The sequence below is a fragment of the Prunus persica genome, chromosome G8 (genome assembly GCF_000346465.2).
Source record: "Prunus persica cultivar Lovell chromosome G8, Prunus_persica_NCBIv2, whole genome shotgun sequence".
Taxonomy (NCBI): domain Eukaryota; kingdom Viridiplantae; phylum Streptophyta; class Magnoliopsida; order Rosales; family Rosaceae; genus Prunus; species Prunus persica.
This window is the reverse complement of record NC_034016.1, coordinates 3,561,092-3,585,038: the sequence shown is the minus strand read 5'-3', so window position 1 is coordinate 3,585,038 and position 23,947 is coordinate 3,561,092. Positions and strand designations below refer to the sequence as shown.

At 40.6% G+C, this 23,947-nt stretch overlaps 3 protein-coding genes across 4 annotated transcripts; 2 read left to right on the top strand and 1 right to left on the bottom strand.

The window, feature by feature from the left end:
- Positions 282–6,399, bottom strand: LOC18768453 (ribonucleoside-diphosphate reductase large subunit). 2 transcript variants are annotated; one of them, XM_007200755.2, is made up of 17 exons: positions 5,762–6,399; positions 5,495–5,556; positions 5,285–5,372; positions 4,737–5,000; positions 4,387–4,627; positions 4,179–4,255; positions 3,833–4,003; positions 3,646–3,738; positions 3,412–3,561; positions 3,245–3,331; positions 2,925–3,089; positions 2,727–2,846; positions 1,797–1,999; positions 1,571–1,720; positions 1,334–1,481; positions 1,129–1,215; positions 282–802 (listed from the first exon to the last, which is right to left on the bottom strand). In XM_007200755.2, exons 1-17 carry the CDS (start codon positions 5,987–5,989, stop codon positions 707–709), a joined length of 2,430 nt encoding a protein of 809 aa, XP_007200817.1. In that variant the 5' UTR covers positions 5,990–6,399; the 3' UTR covers positions 282–706. The 2 variants fall into 2 exon arrangements, with proteins under 2 accessions (XP_007200817.1, XP_020409462.1); XM_020553873.1 differs by having other exon boundaries at positions 3,245–3,328.
- Positions 20,412–21,132, top strand: LOC109950781. The gene is made up of 2 exons (XM_020570899.1): positions 20,412–20,918; positions 21,097–21,132. The coding sequence occupies exons 1-2, from the start codon at positions 20,412–20,414 to the stop codon at positions 21,130–21,132; spliced, it is 543 nt and encodes a 180-aa protein (XP_020426488.1).
- LOC109950780 (uncharacterized protein K02A2.6-like) lies at positions 21,258–22,295 on the top strand. Its single transcript, XM_020570898.1, has one exon. The coding sequence runs from the start codon at positions 21,258–21,260 to the stop codon at positions 22,293–22,295; it is 1,038 nt and encodes a 345-aa protein (XP_020426487.1).

The window sequence follows — 23,947 nt, the reverse complement described above, 5'->3', positions numbered from 1 at the left end:
AATAAAAAGTTGAGTCAAAAGGTGAACTACATGAAACCTCAAAAGCAAAAAGGAACTGGTTGCAACTGTTTCAACCATAACCAGAAATGGACAAATTCCAAGCTACGTTCGAACTTGAGTCCTCTTTCAATATTAGAGAGAGAAGTACCGATAACTAAACACTAAGTACATTTAGGTATTGCAAACTCCTCTAGAGAGTGCAATTAAGGGAAAATTAATATAGTTCAATCTCACAAGACAAGGCATGCACACGTGTGTAACAAGAGATGAGAACACAAATATGACTTTTGTACATACAATTTTGGCAAATGCCTTTTATATACATTTTCTTGCAGCTACGTAGCTCTGAATCCGAATAGAAGATGCTATACACTGAAGTAATGAGCTTTTCATTAATTAAGGCATAGCCTGATTACATATTTATACTACTCAATCAAACCATAGTTGTGTAACTAATCATAAACTCGGAACTAATTAATCACAGCCTGGCTGTGTAACTAATTTAAATAGACTGTCAGAAATGTTGACTAGGATGAGCAGATGGCTTAGCAAGCTCAGACTAAAATTATACATGCTGAAGTAGCATATGATACTAGAATGGACAAAATGAGCTAATCTCAGAAGTACATAACTCCATTCGTCTCACTTCTCGTCAACAAGGACATGATTCAGACATTGGAGATAAGAGGTAGAGGTGAGAGGGGACTTAACTTCCACAAGCCATGCATTCCTCTCGATTCTGCAGAAAACACACTTCTGGCATATCAGCATTAACATCACCATCCACCTTGTTATTATTATCCTGCTCCACCAAATAAAACAAGAAATGTTTTGTTAGTTGTAATTATACAAGAGTGAAAGAAGGAACTACTAGAAATTACTACAAAGAAGAGAAATAGCTCAAATTTATTTCCATAAAATCTCAAGGTACCAGTGTATAAGTGTCATGTGAATGGTATGGTACTACTAAAAACAATGGAAACATCACTGCTAATCATGGATTTGTTAGAAAATGAACTATGACGGCATCAGTTCAACTTTCTCAACCAATGAATACAGGTTGTGCCATATGATTTATATGATTTAATATTTATAACTACTTAAATAAATAAAACCTGAATACATTACGTTATTAAGCGCAGAGATATCAACAGTGAATTTGATAGCATCCGCTGCAGCTCGTGTTCTTAGATAATACATTCCCGTTTTCAAACCCTTGCACATGGGAAATTGAAATCAGATGGAGTTTTAGATCATTTTTAGCGATGAAATATATATTAATTAACTAGTTGAATAATTCATAAATGTCACCTTGATTGATAAATGTTCTTACCTTAGACCAAGCATAGAAGTGCAGGGACGTAAGCTTTCCAAGGTCAGGTTGATCCATGTGAATATTCAGACTCTGACTCTGATCAATGTAGCACCCACGATCAGCAGCCATGTCAACCAAGGTCTTCTGCTTGATTTCCCAGACAGACCTAATTGCATGTAATGACTTTAGCATCAAGCTCGATACGAAAAGACTAGTTAAAGTTGAAAATCAGGAAGGAAGAGAAGAAATCAGTACTTGTAAATAGCTTTCAACTCCTCAGGAATCTCAGGGATGTTTGAGATTGAGCCGTTCTCATAAATTATTTTGCTCTTAACAGCATGAGACCAAAGACCCATTTCCGTTAAATCATGAAGTAGATGTTTGTTCACTACAACAAATTCGCCACTAAACACAAGAAAAGTTAGACGTGTAGAGTGCTGAAACCACTCCTTTAGAGTTACTAAGGTATGAAGGTTCAAACCTTAAAACTCTGCGACTATATATGTTGGATGTATAAGGCTCAAAGCACTCATTGTTACCAAGAATCTGGCTGGTTGAAGCGGTTGGCATAGGTGCTACAAGAAGGGAATTCCTCAGTCCATTTTTTGAGATCATTTGCCTAAGAGCACCCCAGTCCCATCGATCTGATGGTGTTACACCCCACATGTCAACTTGCAAAATTCCCTAAGGAAAAAAAGGAAAAATAGTATTTATATTTTCTAACTAGAAATTGGAAACTGGCCACAACAATACCGCAATTAATTTACAAATGAAGATCTGCATTTCTTAACTGAGCATATAGAGAGAAGAAAGAAAACAAAAGGTAGAAATGGGGCACATTGGAGTACCAAAAAGTGGAGTTCACCAAGAAATGTATGTATGCTGCACTAATTTGTTTTCCTTTTTGAGCCCTTCAGGCATTAATGTTAGGAGTTGAACAAAACATTTATATTAATGCTTCTACTGTTATTTCCCACAGTTGTTTTTGCCGGTAACCAAATAAAGTTTAATAGGAACATATGTTTTGCACTATTGCAGCTTTAAAATAGAATGTGAATAACTGGTCTAGTGCAATAACTTAATTTCTAACAAAAGTTTAAGCATAGGTGAAGATAAAATGTTTTTGTGACCAGTTTAATCATTTCCTTTTGTCTAGTACTAATACAATAGACATGTTATAAGTTCTCTTATAGTAGCACAATCTAAAGAAGAAATTTGTCAATTACAATGGCCAAGGGCACCCCTTTGACAACCCTACATCAAATTTATAATTCCCATACCACATGCAATTGCCATGTATCATACTAGAAACATACAAATTTATTTAAAATATGCAGGCAAAACAAAGTAGCTCATATGCAACAATCTCACAACAAACGGTTACTGATCTGATAGAGAAAGTTATCAATACCCTGCTCACAGGACTGCCATGATATGTCTCATAGGGACCATCTAATGCGGCCAAATCAGTAGAAGCTCTCAATGCATGATAGTAAATAGTTTCAAAAATGTCTTTGTTTAGCTGTTGGGCCTGCAATTAACAAACCAAAACACTCAACCTAACTAAACCAAAGAAACTCCAATACAAACCTACAAAGTAAGACGATACCTCTGGCGAATCAAATGGCATGCCAAGAAGAATGAAAGTATCTGCAAGACCCTGAACTCCAATACCAACAGGTCTGTGCTGTAAATTTGACCTCTTTGCAGTTTCAATGGGGTAGTAATTGACATCAATTATTTTGTTGAGATTTGCAGTAACTATTTTAGTAACCTAAAAGGCAAAAATGGGCAATGATCAATCAAATTATAGCTCTCCAGTCCTTGTACATGGAAAGCAATTAAGGGAAGAAAAAAAAAGGCCAGTACATCTACGTATTAGTATTGTGTTCGTCTGCAAAAGGACGAACAATAGTCACACTAACAAACCTTGGCTAGTTTGTCAAAATCAAAGTACCGGTTCTTTGAATCTCTAGATCCAATCATCTTACAAGAGTTTGTGTCAATAGACGCCTGCTGGAGAAACATGCATAAAAAATGTTCAGCTAACCTATATTAATGAAAAAGAAAAAACAAAAATGAGATTCCAAAGACACCTTTTCCTTGACATATCGGGGTAATGCAATGGATGCCAAATTACAAACTGCAGTTTCTGTTGGACTTGTGAACTCAATAATTTCAGTGCAAAGATTTGAAGACTTGATGGTACCCAGATTCTGCTGGTTACTTTTCCTATTACAAGAATCCTGGATGGAAGAAAAAAAAAGGAAACTATAAAGAAAGCACTGGAAAAGCTGTGAAGCTATGGCATGCCAGTTCTCTTAGAATACCTTGAAAAGCATAAATGGAGTTCCTGTTTCAATCTGCGAATTTAACATCTCAAACCACAGTTTCCTAGCAGGGATAACCTTCTTTGCCTTACCCTAGTCCATGAAAAACATAATTTTCAAATCACAATAATCCAGGAAAATATTATATCATTTCAGTGCTATCACAACAGCAGAAGAACAAGTTTACCTCGTCCTCATATTGGGTGTACAACTTCTCAAATTTTTCTCCCCAAACATCAGCTAAGCCAGGAGCCTCATTTGGACAAAACAAAGACCATTGCCCATCACCTTGGACTCTTTCCATGAAGAGATCAGGAATCCAGAGAGCATAAAATAGATCTCGAGCCCGATGTTCTTCCTGTTAAAAAAAATTTGATGAAAAATTATCCTACACAATAGGTTTCAAGAAAAATTGGGGACAAAAATCATTGGGGTACAACAGAGTATCTGGAAACCCATTAAGTACCACATTTGGAGTAAAGTCGCAGCATATAGATTTTCAAATTATTAAGCTAATCCTATTTCTGCTTCACCTTGCCATGGTTCTTTTTAAGATCTAGAAGATCAAATATATCAGCATGCCATGGCTCCAAATATATGGAAAAAGCACCTAAAGGGAAACAAAATTGATGATGTCAAACATCGAAGAAAAATAAATTAAATATTACAAGAGCTCTAGATCTGCTTTCTTTGAAATAACAATGTACATAAACACAGAGATGCAAGAACTTTTGAAAGTACCCTTTCTTCTGCCTCCCCCTTGATCAACATAACGAGCAGTGCTATTAAACACTCGAAGCATAGGCACAATACCATTCGAAGTACCGTTTGTCCCACGAATGTAGCTACCTGTTGCACGAATATTATGAATGGAGATACCAAGCCCTCCAGCTGATTTGCTAATAATAGCACATTCCTTCAATGTATCAAAAATTCCTTGAATACTGTCGTCTTTCATGCACATAAGGAAGCAGCTACTCAACTGCCAATTAACATTTACAGTGAAAAATATATATACATATAAACATGGTAAATATAAAAGTCCAAGCAGTAGAACTTCCAAATTGCAGAAATTATCTAATCATACATACTTGGGGCTGTGGAGTTCCTCCATTGAAAAGGGTCGGAGTAGCATGAATGAACCAACGCTGGGACATCAAATGGTAGGTTTGGAGAGCAGACTCGATGTCATCCTTGTGTATACCAACAGAAACCCTCATCAACATGTGCTGCGGCCTTTCCACAATCTTCTCATTTACCTTTAAAAGGTAGGACCTCTCTAGAGTTTTAAAACCAAAGTAGTCATAATCAAAGTCTCTTTCATAAATGATCTCACTGTCCAGGCGTGAAGCATTCTGAAACAAATGAAGAGAAAAATAAGCCAGTGGAATCCTCTTTTTTCTTTTTTTTTTCTTTCCCCTCTCTGTCAAATGTCAAGAGTATGACTCATCACTCGTTATGAAGTTAACTACATTAACCATAAATTTATTCAACTTTACTTTACAATTATAAGCACATAATCAGTAGCTAACTCAGCTGCATATGCTCATAATTACCGGTGTCAAAAATATATAAGCATTGTTAAAAGTTAGAATAGAAAATGTTCCATCAGATTAATTGAATAAAATTATATGAGTACCTTCATAATTATTTCATGAACATCATCAGCAACCAGAGGAGCCTTCTTCCCAGACCTTTGATCAAAGAAGTTGTACATGACTCGAATCCTGCATCACTCATTGATAAAAATTACTTCCTTTAGCAAGCAAATCCAATCTTCAAGCCCCAAGAAAGCCTCAAAACCCAAGGTAAACAAAACAAAACCAGTTGGGGTAAATTAAACACTCACGTTTCCGAAAATGACTCCTTTGTACTCTTATGCAGATTCGAAACAGAGATCCTAGCTGCCAACTACACAAAATTTTTACATCAACCACATAAAACAGCAAAAGGAAGGCAAACCCATTATAGCCCAAAATTTCAAACTCAATATAACACACATAAACAACAACATTAACAGCAAGAACAAGAGCAGCGGCATTGTTAAAACTTAAAACTATGCACAATAACTCGAAATTCAACAACCCATATAGTAATACTAAGCAAGAGGACCAACCAAAGCATAATCAGGGTGGTTTGTAGCCATAGACGCCGTAGTCTCAGCAGCCAACTCATCAAGTTGTGTGGTGGTGACACCATTGTAGACCCCAGCACAGACCTTGTGTGCCACGAGCACCGGGTCACAGTGCGCGGCATTGAGCCCATAACTAAACCTCTGTAGACGGGCAGCAATCTTGTCTAATTGCAAAGGTTCTTGGCGCCCATCCCTTTTAACCACGTACATTTCTGTAAGCCTCAAAAGAAAGTTTGAGATGATGGGTTTCCAGAGTGTGAAATGAATGTGAATTGGGACTTTCGTCGAACGAGTTGCAGGGACAATTGGTGTGTGACCACATGAGTGAGTGTTGGGGTGTTTTATACACACTACACAGAGACGTGGGTGTGCGATCGAAGAAGAGTGTAAGAGAAGGAAGAGTGCAAGAGAAGGAAGAGTTCAAGAATCGAGAACCAAGACTGAGTTAGAACCGGTGGTTATTTTTCTTGTGTTTCTTCCTTTTGTTCTGTTTTTTTCCCTAAATTGGCCGTGTTTTAATAAGGGCACCCACAATTCTCCTTAATTTTTTAATTAAAATTTAACTAAAAATACTTAAAAAGTTATTTTAGGACCTCCTTATAAAATTTCAATTCCAACCATACTCTCTAATTTAGGGAATCATAAATGATTTATTTCTTTTTTTAATTTAACATAAATGCTTCATTTTCATTAAAATAATTAGCATTAAATAAATATTTAAAATGGCATTAAAGTGAAGCAGTATTTAATTATAGGGAGCCACTAGGAGTCATTTCTCTTTCATCAGATTTAGGAGCTCTTAGAAGTCTCAATATTTTAGGAGTTGGATAGAAAGCATGGTTGGAGGTGGGTTTTCTCACTTCCTCTCTAAATTTTATCTAATGAGGTGGTTTAAATACCTAATAAATGACTTAACCCACAATCTATTTGTAATATAGTGGTGAATAGTGTATTTCGTATGCCTATAAGTACTAGGCATCAAAGATGAATCAAAATACCAAGCCTTGATACAAGTTTGTGAACAGCATTTTTATGGCTTTCTCTACCACTAAATTCTCCTTAGTTACACAACACGTTATCAACACGTGTTTCTAACCAACCAACAACCAAGGTTTTTATGATTTTCAATCTTGGTATTCCTCTTCCTTTATAATTCTTATTGTATTTCAATTCATTTGTTTCATTAACATCCATATATGCTATCTTATGAAGTTTATGGCTAATGTTTTCTTTGCATAAGGTTCCTCAAAAGTTGAAGACAAGAATGCATATGGTTGTTATAAAAGAAATTTTAGTTATGGCATTTGCTAACCAATTGTGCAAGAATCTCAATATATATATATATATATATATACACACATGTATACTAACATTAATATGAAAATTTAATTAGGTTTGGTATAATATTTTGGCTTAACTGCTATAGTGCCCCTTGGAACATTGGTCAATTCTCACTTTACCCTTTCAAAGTTAAAGTGACCTACTTTGCTCCCTTGACCAATGTTTTGTGTGTCACTTAACCACTTTCCGTCAGCGTCATTCCAAGTTCCATTAAAATGATGACGTGGCAGGGGTATATTGGTCAATTAAACTTAGCTAGGATTTTTCCCACCAATCTGAGGTTGTGGCATGTACTTGTGGACCCCACCTCTAACATCTAATATAGGTAAAACGTTCCAATTTATCTAAGCTACCTAGCGAACCAAAAAACCCCAAATTGGCTTCCTCCTTCCATAGAAGAAGATAAAACCCTAGAAATCAGAGGTTGGGTTTCCACGAAAATTGAAGATGAAGCCTGAAATAATTGATGGAGGGGAAGAGTTGGATGTGGCGGCACCGCGTTGCTTTGGGAAGATAGCTCGCTTACAAACTTCATGGATTGAGGCGAACCCACTTCGAAGATTCCATGTTTGTCCAAACTTATCAGGGGTAACTTATGTTGTGGAAAGTCTGTGAATTGGGTTAATTTTTTATTATTAATTTCTATTAATGGTTGATGCAGAGGAGGAAAAAAGGATGTGGGTTTTTTGTTTGGGTGGATGTTGAATTTCCACCTAGAGAGAAGGCTCTGGTAAGTTGGCTACTTAGAAGATTGAAGGAGCGTGAACAGGACGTTGGACATCGTCAATCAAGAGAAAGAAAGTTAATGGGTTGGCTTATTCGTTCATGGGGTTTAGTAATGTTGTTGTTGTTTTGGCAATTTCTGTAACACTTGCCACAAAATGTGGTCATTGCAATGGAGGAATTAGGCAGATTTTAGAAGTCCATATTTTGCAACTGTATGTAAAATATCATGTATTGGTTGGTATGTAATGATGGAGGAACATGGTTTGATTTTGCAATTGGATGTAACAATGTATTGGTACTTATCAAATGAATGTGGTTTTTGAACACAATGTGGGAGTTAGTTTTTGGATTTTGATACTTTTGTAATGGTATCAAAAGCATTACCAAAACAACTGTACCTCCAACACTTGCAATAGTTCATAACATTGATCATGGGTTTTGTCTAAACAATTTATAACATTGATCAAATCCTTACAGTTTATAACATCCATCAACTCTTCACAGTTTATAACATTACTAATAAACTTAACAATTGGACTTGCAAAATAATAGTTCAATCAAAAGCCCCATTTGAAAGGGTTGTCCTTAACACTTGTCCTTAACAGTTGGACTTGCAAAATAAAAGTGGTATGAAAAGGTCTTCATAAGAGGCATTTTAACAAAACATAGAACACTTGCACAGATTCAGAATCTTCAAGGCTGATAACCATCCAACAAATCCTTCCGATTGGTAAATTTCTTTCTCTTGGCAGGAGATTTGAACCTCTTTTTGTTTGTACCACTGGCAAAAAGGTGTGATGAGCTTGCACTTGGTTGAGATCCATACACAGTTTGAGAAGTTTGGGCAGGTTGAGAACTTTGGCTATTTTGAGAATCTAGACAAGCTTGCACAGATTGAGAGCCTTGCACAGTTTGAGAACTATCTTTCTTTTTGGGAAATTTAATCCTCTTTGCGGAAGACTTGAACCTCTTTTTTTTTTGGCAGTTTCTGAACCTTGGCCAGTTTGAGAAGGTGGGGCAGTTTTAGAAGCTTGGCCAGTTTCAGAAGGTGGGGCAGTTTGAGACGCTGGGGCAGTTTGGGAAGCTTGGGCTTTTTCAAAACCATGTGGAATTTGAGAACACTGGTCAGTTTGAGAACACTGGCCAGTTTCCAACCTTATTCTCACCTAAAAATTGAAAAGGATACCAATTTACATCAACTACATCCCATACCTCTTCCTCTTAATATGTATCAAAGGAAAGTCACTTACAGGTTGCTTGGCTTTTGATTGTCTTGTAACCCTTTTGGTTGATGTCGTATCTTGGGCAGTTTTCTTCACCTTCGGTTTACATAGGACCTAACATAAGAATAGAATCACTTGAAAATAAATAAATAATAAATATCCAAAACAAATATGCATCGCCAATGTCTTTTGGGAAGAGATAAACCTGACTGTTGGTGCTTTCTTTTGCCTTAGGGCAGCTCCTCCTATTATGGCCTCCTTGTCTACAAAGTGAACACTTGGTTTCCAAGTTATACCTCTGCAATGTGGTGGCTGTAAGATTAGACACTTAGACCTCTGCAACTTGGTGGTTGTTCACCTGCTGACCTCATCCTCTTCTTCCTTGGTCTCTAGGTTGTTTCTGATAAAATGGTGGCATCAAAAGAGGCCTATGACACTTAGGCCACAAGTCTTCACTTGTCATTGGATGAACCATTGGATTGTAAGCTCTTATAAAGGCTTCCTTCTTGTAACAATTATCAACATAAGCAATATGATCCCTATTTAATTGGCCAATGGTAGCACAAGCATGCTTGCATGGGATCCCAGTGATATCTCATCTCCTACATGAACAACTATGCTTGCCAAATCAACCACAACCTGACTTCCATCATGGTTTTTGACCTCATATAAACTCTCCCCAGCAAGCTTTGGAATGCACCAAGCTGATTCTTTCTTCATTTTCTCCAAAATCCCAAAAATCCTTAGACCAATGTCATGTTTCCATCTCTCATACGATGCTCTTCTAGTTGCCATCAACAACATAATACAGTATCTAATCTTCTCTAGCATGGTTAAAATGGAGTTGTCTCGGACTTCTACAAGGGCACCATTAAAAGTCTCACACATATTATTCAAAAGGATGTCACACTTGGAATGAGTTTTAAAGTGAGCTCTACACCATTGTGATGGATCTAAGGCCACCACCCAATCAAATGCAGCTTGGCTTAGCTGTCTAATATTTTTCATCTCAGCATCCCACCATGGGATAGTTGTGCTCCTTGCAATTTTCTCCATTTGCAATTTCAACACTAATCCTCTGTGACCAGCAAGCAAAAAAATTTCTTCTAAGTGTTTAAAGCAGTGTCTATGCTTAGTGTTTGGAAAATTATCATGTACTGCATCAATCAATCCTTTTTGCTTGTTTGTGATAAAGACATATCTTGTGCTGTTTTTGATTCCAAGGTCCTCTACCAATAGTTGACAAAACCATGACCATGTTTCATAATTCTCCACATCAGCCACTGCATACGCAACAGGATACATGCCATTCTTAAGATCCACACCAACAACAAATAACAATTGTCCAGGGTAATGACCTTTTATATGACAAGCATCAAATCCTATCACTGGCCTACATCCCTGCAAAAACTCTTGTTTAATTGCAGTCAAGCAAATGTAAATCCTTTGAAACCTTGGCCTTTCACCCCCCAACTCACATTTGAAAATGACTGTGCTACCCACATTTGTCTTTCTTAGTTCAGCAGCATAATCCCATAATAATTCATATTGTTTTTCATAAGTCCCCTTAGTTATGGATGTTGCCTTCTGCCTTGCCTCATATATTTGGGATTTAGAAGCTATTACTAACAAATCTTCTTGTACCTGCTGCTTAAAAGTTCCCAATCCCAATTATGCTGTCTAGACAATTGAGTAGTATATCTCTGAGCAAACCATGTTGAGTTAGCATGAAAGTTGTGGTCAACTGTCCCACAATCATGCACGTCAACCAACTTCTTCACTTAAACCCATTCACTGCTGAAGCAAAACAAACCCAGTTACAATTCCCTGCACACACTGCCCTCACACTATCACAATCATTGCATTTGAATTTAATCATCCTCCTGTTCACAATTGAATAGTTCCTAATTGCTTTCCTAAATAGGTCAATGGTTGCAAATCTTAAACCCAGCTTAAACACAGGGTTACGCATGTCTGTTTCAAGCCTAAATTCTTGAAATTTAGGCAATTTCCTCTTCCTTTTCTTCTGCTTCCCATCATCCTCATCATATGAGCTACTATCCAAGCTCTGAACATTACTTTTAGCTACATCAGTTGACTCCCCATCTTCATCTACAGGGGCATTTGGGTTTTCAACTACTTCAGGCTGGTCTACATAACTTTCAAATGCTTTATCGTCTTTTTTCAATAACTCACATTCATTTTCACTTTTCTCATAAGCACTGTCAACAAAATCAGGGCCATATTCCTTGTCTTCTTCTTCACTGTCTTCATTCCTGTCTTCCACATCAGTCTCACATATATCAGCCCTATTACCCTCATAGTTCAGGGGCCCATCATCATCTCTTGAAACCCAGTCTTCAACTCTGCAAACAGGCCCATGATCCTCAGTAAAAGGACGGCCTTATTTATCATTGTTCAGTGGCCCATTGCCTTCAGTAAAAGCCCATTTTCATCAATAAAAGGCCTAATATCCTCATTCAAAGCCGCATCTTCCTCTTCACTATCCTCATTTAATGCCAGACCTTCATCTTCACTATCCTCATTCAAAGCCACACCTACCTCTTCACAATACTCATTCACTGTAACACCTTCCTCTTCAATGTGTTGTACATAAATTAGCACCACTCTCTCATAAGAAAGTGGTACCTTATCACACAAACTTAACAGCTCACCATCCGTGTTTATATCCAGCAACTCATCATTTACTACTCCTTTAAGTGATACTTTCCCCATGTGCCCAAGCAGTTTCACTTGCTCCCACATTTCTAACATATTTATATACTCCACAGTATACCAATCCAAATATCCTACAGACCCACCAGTATAACACCACTTATTCTGTTTGTTTTTCACAATTCTACCACCATGATGCACTTCAAAAGTGACCAATTCTTTGTCCTCTACACAGAAACAAAAAGGGTTTGTCTTTAAGAACAGCAAAATAGTATTCTAAGCCACTTATTAAAAGTAAGACAACAAACATGGTTTGATTAACATATTCAAAGCCAACTAGAAGAAAACAAAAACGGGACCACATCAGGAAAGGTATATTGCATTAGAACCCACTCTCCCGACAACACATAACACAAAAAGACCTAAAGACTATCAATTTGTACACAACATGCGTCATTATCATGTCAAGATTCTTTTCCACATCATAGGACAAGATTCCTTTTCAGAAAACAGGTCCATTTTCAGAAGAATCACTTACTGTACACAGGTTGCCCTGCTCCTGCTTCTCGCCAAATGGGCATCGTCGTCGAGTCGCGTCGCTTCTTCTTGCCTTCAAGTTTTCGAAACCAACTGACATCGCTCTCCCTCTCTCGATCCTTATTCTCAAACCCTAGCTCTAAAATCCCCAAATCTCAATTTTCCCTCGCAATTTGATTTTATGTTTTCATTTTTGAGTTTTCACAGATTATAGTGGTTGTTTTGTTAGAGTTGGGGTCCACAAATCCACATCAGCAACCAATTGGATCGTTTTAGCTTTATCATATGTTAAAGTTGGGGTCCACAAGTACACGTCACAACCTCAAATTATTGGGAAAAATCCCAGCTCAATTGAATTGACCAATATACCCCTGCAACGTCATCATTTTAACGGAACTTGGAATGGCATTGACGGAAAGTGGTTAAGTGACACACGAAACCTTGGTCAATGGGGCAAAGTGGGTCACTTTAACTTTGAGGGGGTAAAGTGAGAATTGACCAATGTTTTAGGGGGCACTGTAGCAGTTAAGCCTAATATATTATAATATAATATGATACATAATTTAGTTGAGAAATCCCTCAAATAAGCTTATTTGAAGGACACCCTTGTAGGGTCCACTCTGTATTGCATTTCACTAATGCAAACCTATTTTGTAGATATTAATTCAAAGATCATCTTTACAAAAAATCACTTGAATCCGATATCATTTAATCACTTAATTGAAAATTGAAATTTTAGTTCTTGAAGCACCGTATTCATTGATTTTGTGAGACACAATTAGATGTCGAAACAGTTTCTGATTTTTCTAAGTTTTTGCAAGGATGATCTATGAATTTAGACTTAAAAAATAGATAGTTTGGATATTTGAAAAAAAAAATCGTAAGGAACTGTGAGAGCAAATCGTGGGAACAAATATTTTCATCTCCAATCACAGCGCGCCACGTTAAAAAGAAGATTATCTCTTAAATTAATTAATTGAACCAGTTTATCTGGCCAATAATTAATAGGGATAAATATCTTAATTAATATGATATTATCTTTATTTAATAAGATAATATCATTAATTCATATATTATCCTAATAAAGAGAAGATAATATAATTAATTCATATATTATCTACATAAAAAGAGATAATATCATTTAATTCAGATATTATTGTTTGGACCCAAATTCGGCACACCCAAAACCAAGAAGACAAGCCCAGGATGAAATTGCCTGCCCAGCCCAAAGACTTGAGGAAAATAAAAATAGGAGCCAGACAGATTGGGCTTCACACCAAGAATGTGGAAAACAAAGCTTCAGCCCAAAGAAAGGCCCAAAGAGGAAACTGATGGGCTTCAAAAGATCAGCCCATGAATTATTGATTAGGTTCAGACCCAAGGATCAAAGACACACCCACGTGATTGTCTCAATATTGAAGAATCAGCAATTCCAACTAAGTTTAAAATACGAAGGGAACATTTCTGAAACACTGCCGACAGAAGATCAAAAACCCATCTGTGTTCGAGATTTTGCTCCAAGTCAATATACCATCTTCCAAGGAATTCACAGACCACGCTTCCTGAGCTAAAGCAGAAAATAGGGAACTGTTCAAGAGATACAAAAGAGAAGAACCAAACCGCCATAAAAAAGCCCACACAGACAATGACATCGGTCGAATTAGAGAGGTACCACCCAGGAAACCAGGGAAGAAACTGCTTTAGGAGGTGACTGCGTGGAGTTTGTCTGCCATGACTGATAAAGATTTTTTTTTTACTTTACGTTGTAAGAGATCTTTTGTGCCGCCCATTATTTTAACATCACAGGTCTCTTATAAAAGACGAAGGCAGGCAAGGAAGCAAGGACATCAACACAACAACATCAAAAACATACACTCAAACTCATCAAACAAATGAGAAGACAGCTTTAGATCAGAATTCTAAAGTTCAGACTTAGAAAATAAGTCTTCTGAAAACGAGATCCCCCTCGTTACAAATTTGGTTCAGCAAAAGCCAAGACAAACACAGTTTGAGTTTTCACAAAATATGAAAACCTCAACAAATTTTATAGCATAGTTCCAGCCTGCTAAATTCTCAAGAATAGTCACTTCTGTCCCTTCAAACTGAAGAAGTCGCAGTTCTGCCCGCTCAAAAAGTCTCCCAAGGCTTGAAGTAGATTGAAGCTCTGCCAAAATCAAACTTTGGTATCGATTTATAGCTGAAGCCAAGAATCTGAAGTTGCGGACAGTACAGTCCAGCATAGACGTGCCCAGTCCAGCCCGGATCAAAAGTTTCTACCCAGGCAGAAATGGGATTTCAGCCATCCTGTTTGCCCTTCTAGAGTTGATTTCTCCCTGTTTAATTTTGTAAAAGGCAGTTCTGCCTGAAACAGTGCTTTATTGTTATCTATTCTGGCCAGAACAACCATTTTGATACTGAGATAAATTGTGAAAGTCCTCACCAGTCTGAGGCAAGAAAAGAACTTACTTGGGAGATATTCCTCACCCAAATTCACAATCGTTTGTTTTAGAAGTCAGTAACTTGAGGCGCAAGTTATCCACTCTAAAAATAAGTCTGCTAGAATTTACATTGCTAGCAGTGGCACGCTCGCACACCAAAGAAAGCTGACCTGTCGACCAACAAGTGGTCTCCAAGTCAGTGGGGAACTTCGCCCTTCCACCTCAAGAGTGGAACGCGCAAAACGGGTGAACAATTTGGCACGCCCAGTGGGACTTCTCAGTATATATATTCTGACGGAATCATTCACAGATTGACAAATACCGGAAGATCTAGTCAGAACACCAGATATGGAGAAAAACAAGATGGTCCTCAGGGAGGGCCTCGAATCAGAAGAAAGCGATGCTAGGCATTCTGCCCACGGCAGTGCAGGAAGTAGACGTTCCAGGACTGGCTCCAAAAGGATGGATCAGGTGCAGGAGTCAGTACTCCGACAAGAGATCACAGTACAAAGGAGCCAGGACACTCTCAATAACATGACAGCCATGATGCAATGGCAGGTGAACAGACAATTCCGGAAGGACCGGGAATCCGCCTTGGCCAGAACCCCAAACCCAGATCCTGTAATCCAGCAGTTGGATCTCCCCTATGGGCCTCCGCCAGGACTAATATGGCCATACCAGGAAAATCCCCTAGTTGCACAGATGGCTGGAGTGCCCAACCACAGAGAAATTCAGGCTGGTCCGAGGGAAAGAGCCCTTCCTAATCAAGAGTATGAGGCCCCAGCCCAACCAGACAACCCGGCACTGGCTCAAAACCAGCCGGAACCTCAGCCCATTCCATATCATGCGCCCCCGCTTGATCAACCTCTGGCACTTCTGCCTGAGCCACCGGCAATATTACCATATAGATCCAGAAGGATGGACCCTAATCCATTCCCTCCACCTGCAAGAGGGAGGAGAGGCCGAGGAGGGAACAACCTTTTTGCTAATCATGACAGGAATAGACAGGGGGCAAACTGGAGGAATCATCCAGAAGTCGAAGAGCAGGAAGAACACAGGGAGGAAGTTCCACCCAGACCACTCAGGGCAGAACCCAGGTTTGATTATGTTCAGCCAGAACAGGGACAAAATTTTCCCCCAGTCAATGCTTTAAATGACGTAGGGGCATTACGAAGAATGGTCAGAGAGATCATGGAACCCGAGGCTAGAAGAGGGGAAAGGCCTACTTACAGAAAGCCATACCCAGCCTACATCGATCAAATACCATTGTCTCCAGGTTTCAAAGTGCCAAACTTCACTTTGTTCAACGGGGAAGACCCCCATGCTTCCTCAGTCGAACATATAGGCAGGTTCTCCGTCCAATGCATAGCTATAGAAAACAACCCTCTGCTGAAATTAAGGCTTTTTGGCAACTCTCTCTCTGGGCAAGCTTTTACCTGGTACACCAGCCTGCCAGCTAACTCTGTTCAAACCTGGGAACAGATGGAAAATGTCTTCCATGACTACTATTACAGGATTCAGCCAGAAGTCACCATCAGTGATCTAGCTGCCCTCAAGCAGAGTGAAGATGAACCGACGCAAGATTTTATAACCAGGTTCAGAAGGCTCAAGATGAAGTGCCGAATCCCAATGGAAGAAAGACACTTCATCCAGATGGCCCAAGCCGCCCTTAAAATCTCCCTCAGGAAGAGGTTCGACGGGATATTATTCGGAGATCTGGCAGAACTGGCTGATAAGGCATCCAAATATGAAGAGCTACTCAGGGAAGAGCAGCAAAGGAGGAACTCCTCCAAAGGAACATACTACAAAACCCCTTCCTCTTCAGTCCACTTGATCGAGGTGGAATCACAAGAAGATACAGAGGAATCAGAGGAGAAAGAGGTTTCAGTGGCAGAAATGGCAAAACTAAAACATCCCATTAGTTGCAAGGCCCTCACAAAGCCACCTAAAGACCAAAAGCCGCCACCATTCACAGGAGGATTCGTTCCAAACAAACCAACACAAAATAAGGTTTACTCCTTTGATTTAACCAAGGTCGATGCCTTGTTCGACGAAATGCTACTACAGAAGGCAATAGAAACGCCTCACAGAATACCGAAGCCAGAAGAACTCAAGGGCAGACAGTATTGCAGGTGGCACAACTCTTGGAATCATTCCACCAATAGTTGTGTTGTTTTCAGGGACGTGATACAAGAAGGAATAACGGCAGGAAGGCTTAAACTGGCAGAAAAACCACCATTGGTCATAACGGATCCTTTTCCTCAACCTCAAGTCAATATGGTCAACTTAAATTGGCCAGAACAGAGGAAAACCCAACCAATCACAGATGCCGGTTGCAGCAGAGGCAGAAGTATCATAAGAGAGACCAGTCAAATACCAAGAGCGACCATCTCGGCTGGGGTAGTGCTCTGCAGTAGGTGCAAATGTGAAACAGAACTAGAGGTGGTTCTAGACAAACAAAATCAGCCCACACCTAGTGTCTTTGACAGGATTGGAACCTCATCCCAAGACAAAACGAGGCAGAAGAGCTGTCTTAAACCTACACAGTACAACGAGAGGAAGATGGAGCAGCCCAGAAAGGAAATACCAGTCAAGGCACCCGGGAACGAAAAACCCTTGGCAACAATCATAGAAAGAAGATGGTATTCCGTAGGAAGAAGTGGTAGACCAACTCTGGAGCTGACCAGAACTCAGAAAAGGAGAATCCAGAGGCAATACTGCACATATCTTAAGAGCCAGGATAATGCGCAGGTGCGTTCACAACCCAGTTCTGCCCGGAAAGGAAGAAATCCTGAAACACTTCCCCAGACAGAACAGAAAGCTTGCCAGTCAGGGGAATTGCCGAAAACAGAGCAGCCAGCCAGGTCTCCTATCCATATAGCCTCGTCGTCCGACAGCCATCCTAACACCACGCTGACATTAGGGAAATCCGGGTCTACCCCATTACAAAAAGACGACGACTACGCTGAGGAATATGAAGAAGAGCAATTAGACTATGAACCTTCTGCAGATGATCAGAAAGAGCCCCTCGAAGTAACAGAACAGGATGACTGGACGGAAGAATATGGGGAAGAATTAATGGAATTTGGTGAGGAATTAGACCCAGAAACAGAAGCTTTTGGCGCAGAATTAGAAGACCTCCTACAGGGTGATTTGGCAATTAACATGGTATTCATCCTACCAGGTAAATTCAGGGCTGTCGAAGGACAAGAAAACACTCTGGAAGGAGATGTTTTTTCTCAGGAAAGCTTTGAGTGTAGATTGGCAGAAGCAGAGGAGCCACCAGAACCACAAGCAGACAACTCCAGGACAGGCAGAACAGCCGACAAACCAGCTACAGAGCAGCCTTGGTTTGCCAAGCCAACCAAAGAAATGGCAAATCACCTCAGACCTTTGTTTATAACGGCAAATCTTGGTGGTATTCCTGTTTCCAAGATCATGGTAGATGGAGGTGCAGCCATTAATCTATTACCCCACAGAATGCTGACCAGGTTAGGCAGAACAGAGAAAAATCTGATTCCAACACGGTTGACCGTCACCAACTTCGCTGGGGGCATCACCAAAATATATGGCATCTTAGATGTGGATGTCATAGTCGGAAGAAAAGAGTTGAAAATAGCATTTTTTGTTATAGACACTACTTCCACCACCTACAATGCACTACTTGGTAGGGATTGGATCCACCAGAGCCTTTGTATTCCTTCCACCCTCCACCAGCAGTTAGCACTATGGAATGAAGAAGGCTGCATGAAGATTATAGAGGCCGATCCACGGCCATTCCTGCCCTCTGCCATGTGCTTTGAAGCAAGGTACTATCATGATGACCTCGGTCCCTACACTTTCCTTGGAGTCAATCAGAACGGCCGCCCCCATGGTATCACGGCCCAAAGACTCATTGAAGAAGGCTTAGCCAGTTCTCTGGAGGACTGGAATAGACCTTTTTGTGCTGAACTTCCAGAACTCTGATGTTTAGTCCCAATCAACTGGATAAGGATCGAGCTGCAACAATCCGATCCATCACAAAAAGATTGTTGACATACTGGGAAGAAAGGAGGCTTTTCATACAGAATCCAGCCATCAATATGGCAGAATTCACCCATGAAAGCACAAAAGAACAAGAGGAGGAAATTTTACAGGAGGAAGTATTAGATTTTGCACCGGCAGCACTAGATGACTCCCTGCCAGAAGTAGAAGATCCTCTACAGGAGATAAACTTAGGGACAGAAGAAGATCCAAGGCCTACTTTCATCAGCACACTGTTAAAAGAACCACTCAAGGCTGAACTCATCGCACTTTTGCAGGAGTTCAGAGATTGTTTTGCTTGGCATTACCACGAGATGCCAGGATTGGACAGGCAGTTAGTGGAGCACAAACTGCCAATTAAAGATGGCTGCCTTCCAGTCAAACAGGCCAGAAGAAGAATGTCTATGGACACAGAACTAAAGGTCAAAGAAGAGATAGAAAGGTTGCTCAAGGCAGGATTCATCAGGCCAGCCGTTTATGCCGATTGGTTAGCAAATATTGTACCTGTTCTCAAAAGAAAAACAGGGGCAGTTAGAATCTGCGTAGATTACAGAAATCTGAATGAGGCATCTCCTAAAGACGAATATCCTATGCCAATGGCAGACATGCTAGTAGATGGAGCCGCTCATAACCAGATGCTATCTTTCATGGACGGCAACGCAGGTTATAACCAGATTATGATGGCAGAACAGGACATCCACAAGACAGCCTTTATGTGTCCAGGACATATAGGTGCTTTCGAATATACTGTAATGCCTTTCGGTTTGAGAAATGCAGGAGCCACCTATCAAAGGGCAATGAATTCTATTTTTCATGATATGATAGGACATTCTTTGGAAGTATACATAGATGACGTGGTGATTAAATCCCCTGAGGAAGGAAATCACGTAGCAAGTCTGAAAAAGGCATTCCTGAGAATGAGGCAGCACAAGCTAAAAATGAACCCCAAAAAATGTGTTTTTGGAGTCCAGGCAGGGAATTTCTTAGGATTCTTGGTCCACCAGAGAGGTATAGAGGTTGACAGAAATAAAGCAAAATCCATCATAGAAGCTCTACCACCTCGGAACAAGAAAGAACTTCAAAGTCTCTTAGGAAAAATCAATTTTCTAAGGAGATTCATATCTAATTCTGCAGGAAAAATCCAACCCTTTTCTCCCCTGTTAAGACTAAAGCAGGAACAGACATTCAAATGGGAAGAACAGCACCAACAGGCTTTCCAGGAAATAAAGCATTACCTCTCAAATCCGCCAGTTCTGTCCCCACCAAAAAGGGGCAGACCCCTCAAGCTTTATGTATCTGCATCAGAAGTATCCATTGGAAGTCTGCTAGTTCAAGATAACAAAGAAGGGAAAGAACAGGCAGTCTACTATCTAAGCAGAACATTGACAGAAGTGGAAAGAAGGTATTCCGCGATAGAAAGGCTTTGCCTGGCCTTATATTTCACTGCAGTAAAGCTCAGACACTACATGCTGCTACACACTATTTACATCATTGCCAAAACAGACTTAATCAAATACATGCTAACAAGACCAATGCTGAGGGGCAGAATTGGGAAATGGACTTTGGCTTTGACAGAATTCACCCTCAGATATGTCCCCCAGAAAGCTGTCAAAGGGCAAGCTGTGGCAGACTTTTTGGCAGATCACCCGGGAAGAGGAAATTGAAAACATGGATTCTTTGGACATAGCAAATGCAGATCTGTTAACTAGAGCTCATGTTTGCCTTAACAATCCAATCTACTCAATTCATCTCACACCTTGGAAATTATATTTTGATGGATCGAAGACAGACAAGGCTTCAGGAGCAGGGATTGTTCTGGAAGAACCATTGGGGGTCAGGCATTGCTATTCTTTCCAGCTAGATTTCCAATGCACCAACAACAGGGCCGAATATGAGGCTTTGATTATAGGGCTCGAAATGTTGGTAGAATTAGGAGTCCAGTCCGTGGAAAGCTTGGGAGATTCCATGCTTGTCCTAAAGCAGATTGCTGGAGAATATAAGTGTCTGAATCCCTCTCTGGCTGTATATCTAGTGGCAGCTAGAAATCTGCTAAAAGAATTTAGAGAAGCTACTTGGGAGCACATCCCGAGGGAGAAGAACTTCGCAGCCAATGAACTGGCTCAGGTAGCATCAGGCATACAAATGCCTGAAGACTGCGTCCAGAGGATCATCAAGGTAGGAAGGAAAAGTCTACCGTCAGTTCTGACTAGAGGAATGGAGATAGAAGTCAATTCTGCCTTGATTACTAAAAACGATTGGAGGGAACCTATCATGACTTACTTGCAGTACCCCACTCTACCCTCTGAGAAGAAAGTCAGAATCATGGCTACAAACTATCTCATGTGGAATGAAGATTTGGTCCGAAAAAGTAAGGATGAAGTGCTATTAAGGTGCCTCGGAAAGACAGAATATATGAAAGTCATGGGAGAAACCCATGAAGGGGTCTGTGGGGCCCACCAAGGAGGAAGAAAGATGTGCTGGTTGATTAGAAGGTATGGCTACTTCTGGCCAACCATGTTGAGGGATTGCATCAACTATTCCAAGGGATGTGAAGCTTGTCAAAGACACGGCCCAATCCAGCGGGCTCCTTCAGTCCCCATAAATCCAATAGTGAAACCATGGCCTTTTAGGGGATGGGCAATGGATCTCATTGGCAAAATCTATCCAGCCAGCAGCCAGCAGCATTGTTTTATCATTGTTGCTACAGACTATTTCACCAAATGGGTAGAAGCCAAGCCAATCAAAACCACAACTTCTCAAGAGATCATCACCTTTATAGAAGAACAGATCATACAGAGATTCGGCATTCCAGAATCGATCACAACTGATAGGGGTTCTTCTTTCATATCTAGGGATATGCTAGATATGGCAGAAACATTCAAATTCAAGCTGCTTCAATCTACCCCCTATTATGCTCAAGCTAATGGACAGGCAGAATCAAGTAACAAGGTGATTATCAATATCATCAGAAAGATGCTGGAGAAGAATCCGAAGCAATGGCATGAGAAGTTGTCAGAAACTTTGTGGGCATACAGAACTTCAAAAAGAGAAGCAACTGGCATGACTCCCTATGCTCTGACCTACGGCCATGATGCAATTCTGCCCATGGAGATAGCAGTCCAGTCTCTTAGAATTGCTCACCAGCACGATCTCACAGGAGAAGATTACTCTCAAGCCATGCTACTTGAATTAGAAGGATTGGATGCAAGCAGGATTGACACCCTCAACAAAATCTTGGCAGGAAAACAGGCTGTGTCAAGGGCATACAACAAAAGAGTCAGAGATAAGAGTTTTGAAGAGGGGGAAATAGTCTGGAAGGCAATTCTGCCCCTTGGAACACACATAGCTGGATATGGAAAATGGTCACCTACATGGGAAGGCCCTTTTATAATTAACCAAATCCTCGGAATGGGGGCATACAAGTTGCAGGACCGAGATGGAGTTGTTCATTTTGCCCCAATCAATGGTAAATGGTTAAAGAAGTTCTATCCAACCATGTGGGATTCACAGGCTGTACAAACGGATCCTGGGATAGAAGAGGAACAAGATTGACCCTTTTTGTTTCTTGAAAAGGAATCTTGTTTAGATTTGTTTTTACTTTAAAATTGTCCAGTTTTTACTTTCACAACCGTGTCCGGTCATTGCATCAAGAATAAAAAGCAGTAAAAATGCTTTGAAAGCTTATATAAAAATAGCCACCTTCGCGGCAAATTATTCGAACAAAAAAGAAGAAGCTAAAATCCTAGCTTTCTAAGAGTCTCCTGCAGGTTTGCTTTCTTGACAGACAGTTCTTTCTGGAGCAGCACCCCCTGGTGAATTGAAGCCTCTGCAATTTCCAAGGCTGGCCTGGAAGCTGCAACCATACTCTGCACAAGAAAGGTGGCTATGGTTTTGGAACTTAGCCCAGCCCCCAAGCTTGTTCTGCACCTCCCTACACTCTGCCAGCTGCTTTTGGAGTTCTTCAATCTGCTTCTCCAACTTATCCGCGGTAGCCTTGGCCTCCTTATATCCAGCCACCATCTGATCCAGTTCTGTTTTCTGCCTAGCAAAGTCAGCCAGATTGGCTTCATGTGTGGCCTTACAGAACTCAGAAGTTTTGAACGTAGGCCTAAGATCTTCATAGCGATCATGCAGATTAAGCACATCCCTGGCCAGGCTTAGGCCCATCTCAAGAATAGGCCTCGGAGCCATGTTCTGTCTATGCAGCAGATCCAGGTCCTTCATCAGCTGATCTAGAGCCCCTGTATCTTCATCAAATTCCAGCTTAGTGGACTGCCAGATTTTTAACCTCTCCATGGCCTCCTGCACTGCTCTAGATTTTGCCTTGCTCGGAGGAGAGCTGAGTTTCTCCAGCCTCTCCAGTTGAGCATCCAGATCCATGGCTTCAAATTCTTCCAGCTCTGGATCAGCAAAAGAAGCCGTGGCAGATGATCCTGGAAAGGAATGAATAGGCATCTGCAGAGGAGAACATAAGTTAAAAACCAGACAGAAAGTGGAAAATAAAGGAGGCTCAAAGTTATAAAAACTTACAGCGACAATGGGAGGTTTTAGGGGGCTGGATACCGCAGCCAGAACACCAGTAGCCTTAGGCACTTCCGCCTGGAAAGACTACAACTGTTAGAACAGACAGGACAGACAGAACAGCAAGAAAACATGAACAGTCAAGGAGAAAAATTACCACGACCACAGGGGCAGCTGCAGTCGTTCTCACCTCAGCCTCCGGGACCACAATGGTTAGTTCTGCCTGATCCACGGGGTCTGATGCAGATATCTCCACCTAATCCTCGGCCTCTGGAGCGGCAGTAGAGTGTTCTGCCTCAGCATCCTCAAAAAGAGCCAGTTCTGAGCTGGTCAGCTCAGCACTCGGACCCTTTTGTTGCTTCTGCGCCAAGGCAATGCTCTCCGCTATCACCTCAGCAGGAATTTCATCCTACAAAAAGGGGGTCAGAACAGAAGGAATGAAGCAAAAGAGGAACTAATGCGAGTCACAGACTAAAACTCACCTCGTCTTCCACCGCTGCCACCTTCTCTTGGGGCACCTCCTCCAGCTCTTGCAGCTCTTTTTCCTGCTCCACCTCCTCAAAGGCTTCTCGCAGTTCATCATCCGTCCCAGAAGTAGTAGCTGGGATTGCTGCAGCTTCTTCTGCGGCAAAGTATTCCACTTCACCCCTCTCTTAAGTTTTTTTCAGCTTGGTAGGAGGAGG

Bases quoted from the DNA above. Each gene is read 5' to 3' on its own strand.
- LOC18768453 (XM_007200755.2), bottom strand. From the start codon at position 5,989: ATGTACGTGGTTAAAAGGGATGGGCGCCAAGAACCTTTGCAATTAGAC. The intron at 5,001-5,284 runs GTACTCATATAA...CATTTGTTTCAG, and splicing joins TTCATGAAATAATTATGAAG to AATGCTTCACGCCTGGACAG. The intron at 4,004-4,178 runs GTGAAGCAGAAA...TTTTTTTAACAG, and splicing joins TTAAAAAGAACCATGGCAAG to GAAGAACATCGGGCTCGAGA.
- LOC109950780 (XM_020570898.1), top strand. From the start codon at position 21,258: ATGTTGAGGGATTGCATCAACTATTCCAAGGGATGTGAAGCTTGTCAA.
- LOC109950781 (XM_020570899.1), top strand. From the start codon at position 20,412: ATGGATTCTTTGGACATAGCAAATGCAGATCTGTTAACTAGAGCTCAT. The intron at 20,919-21,096 runs GTAGGAAGGAAA...TGTGGAATGAAG, and splicing joins GCGTCCAGAGGATCATCAAG to ATTTGGTCCGAAAAAGTAAG.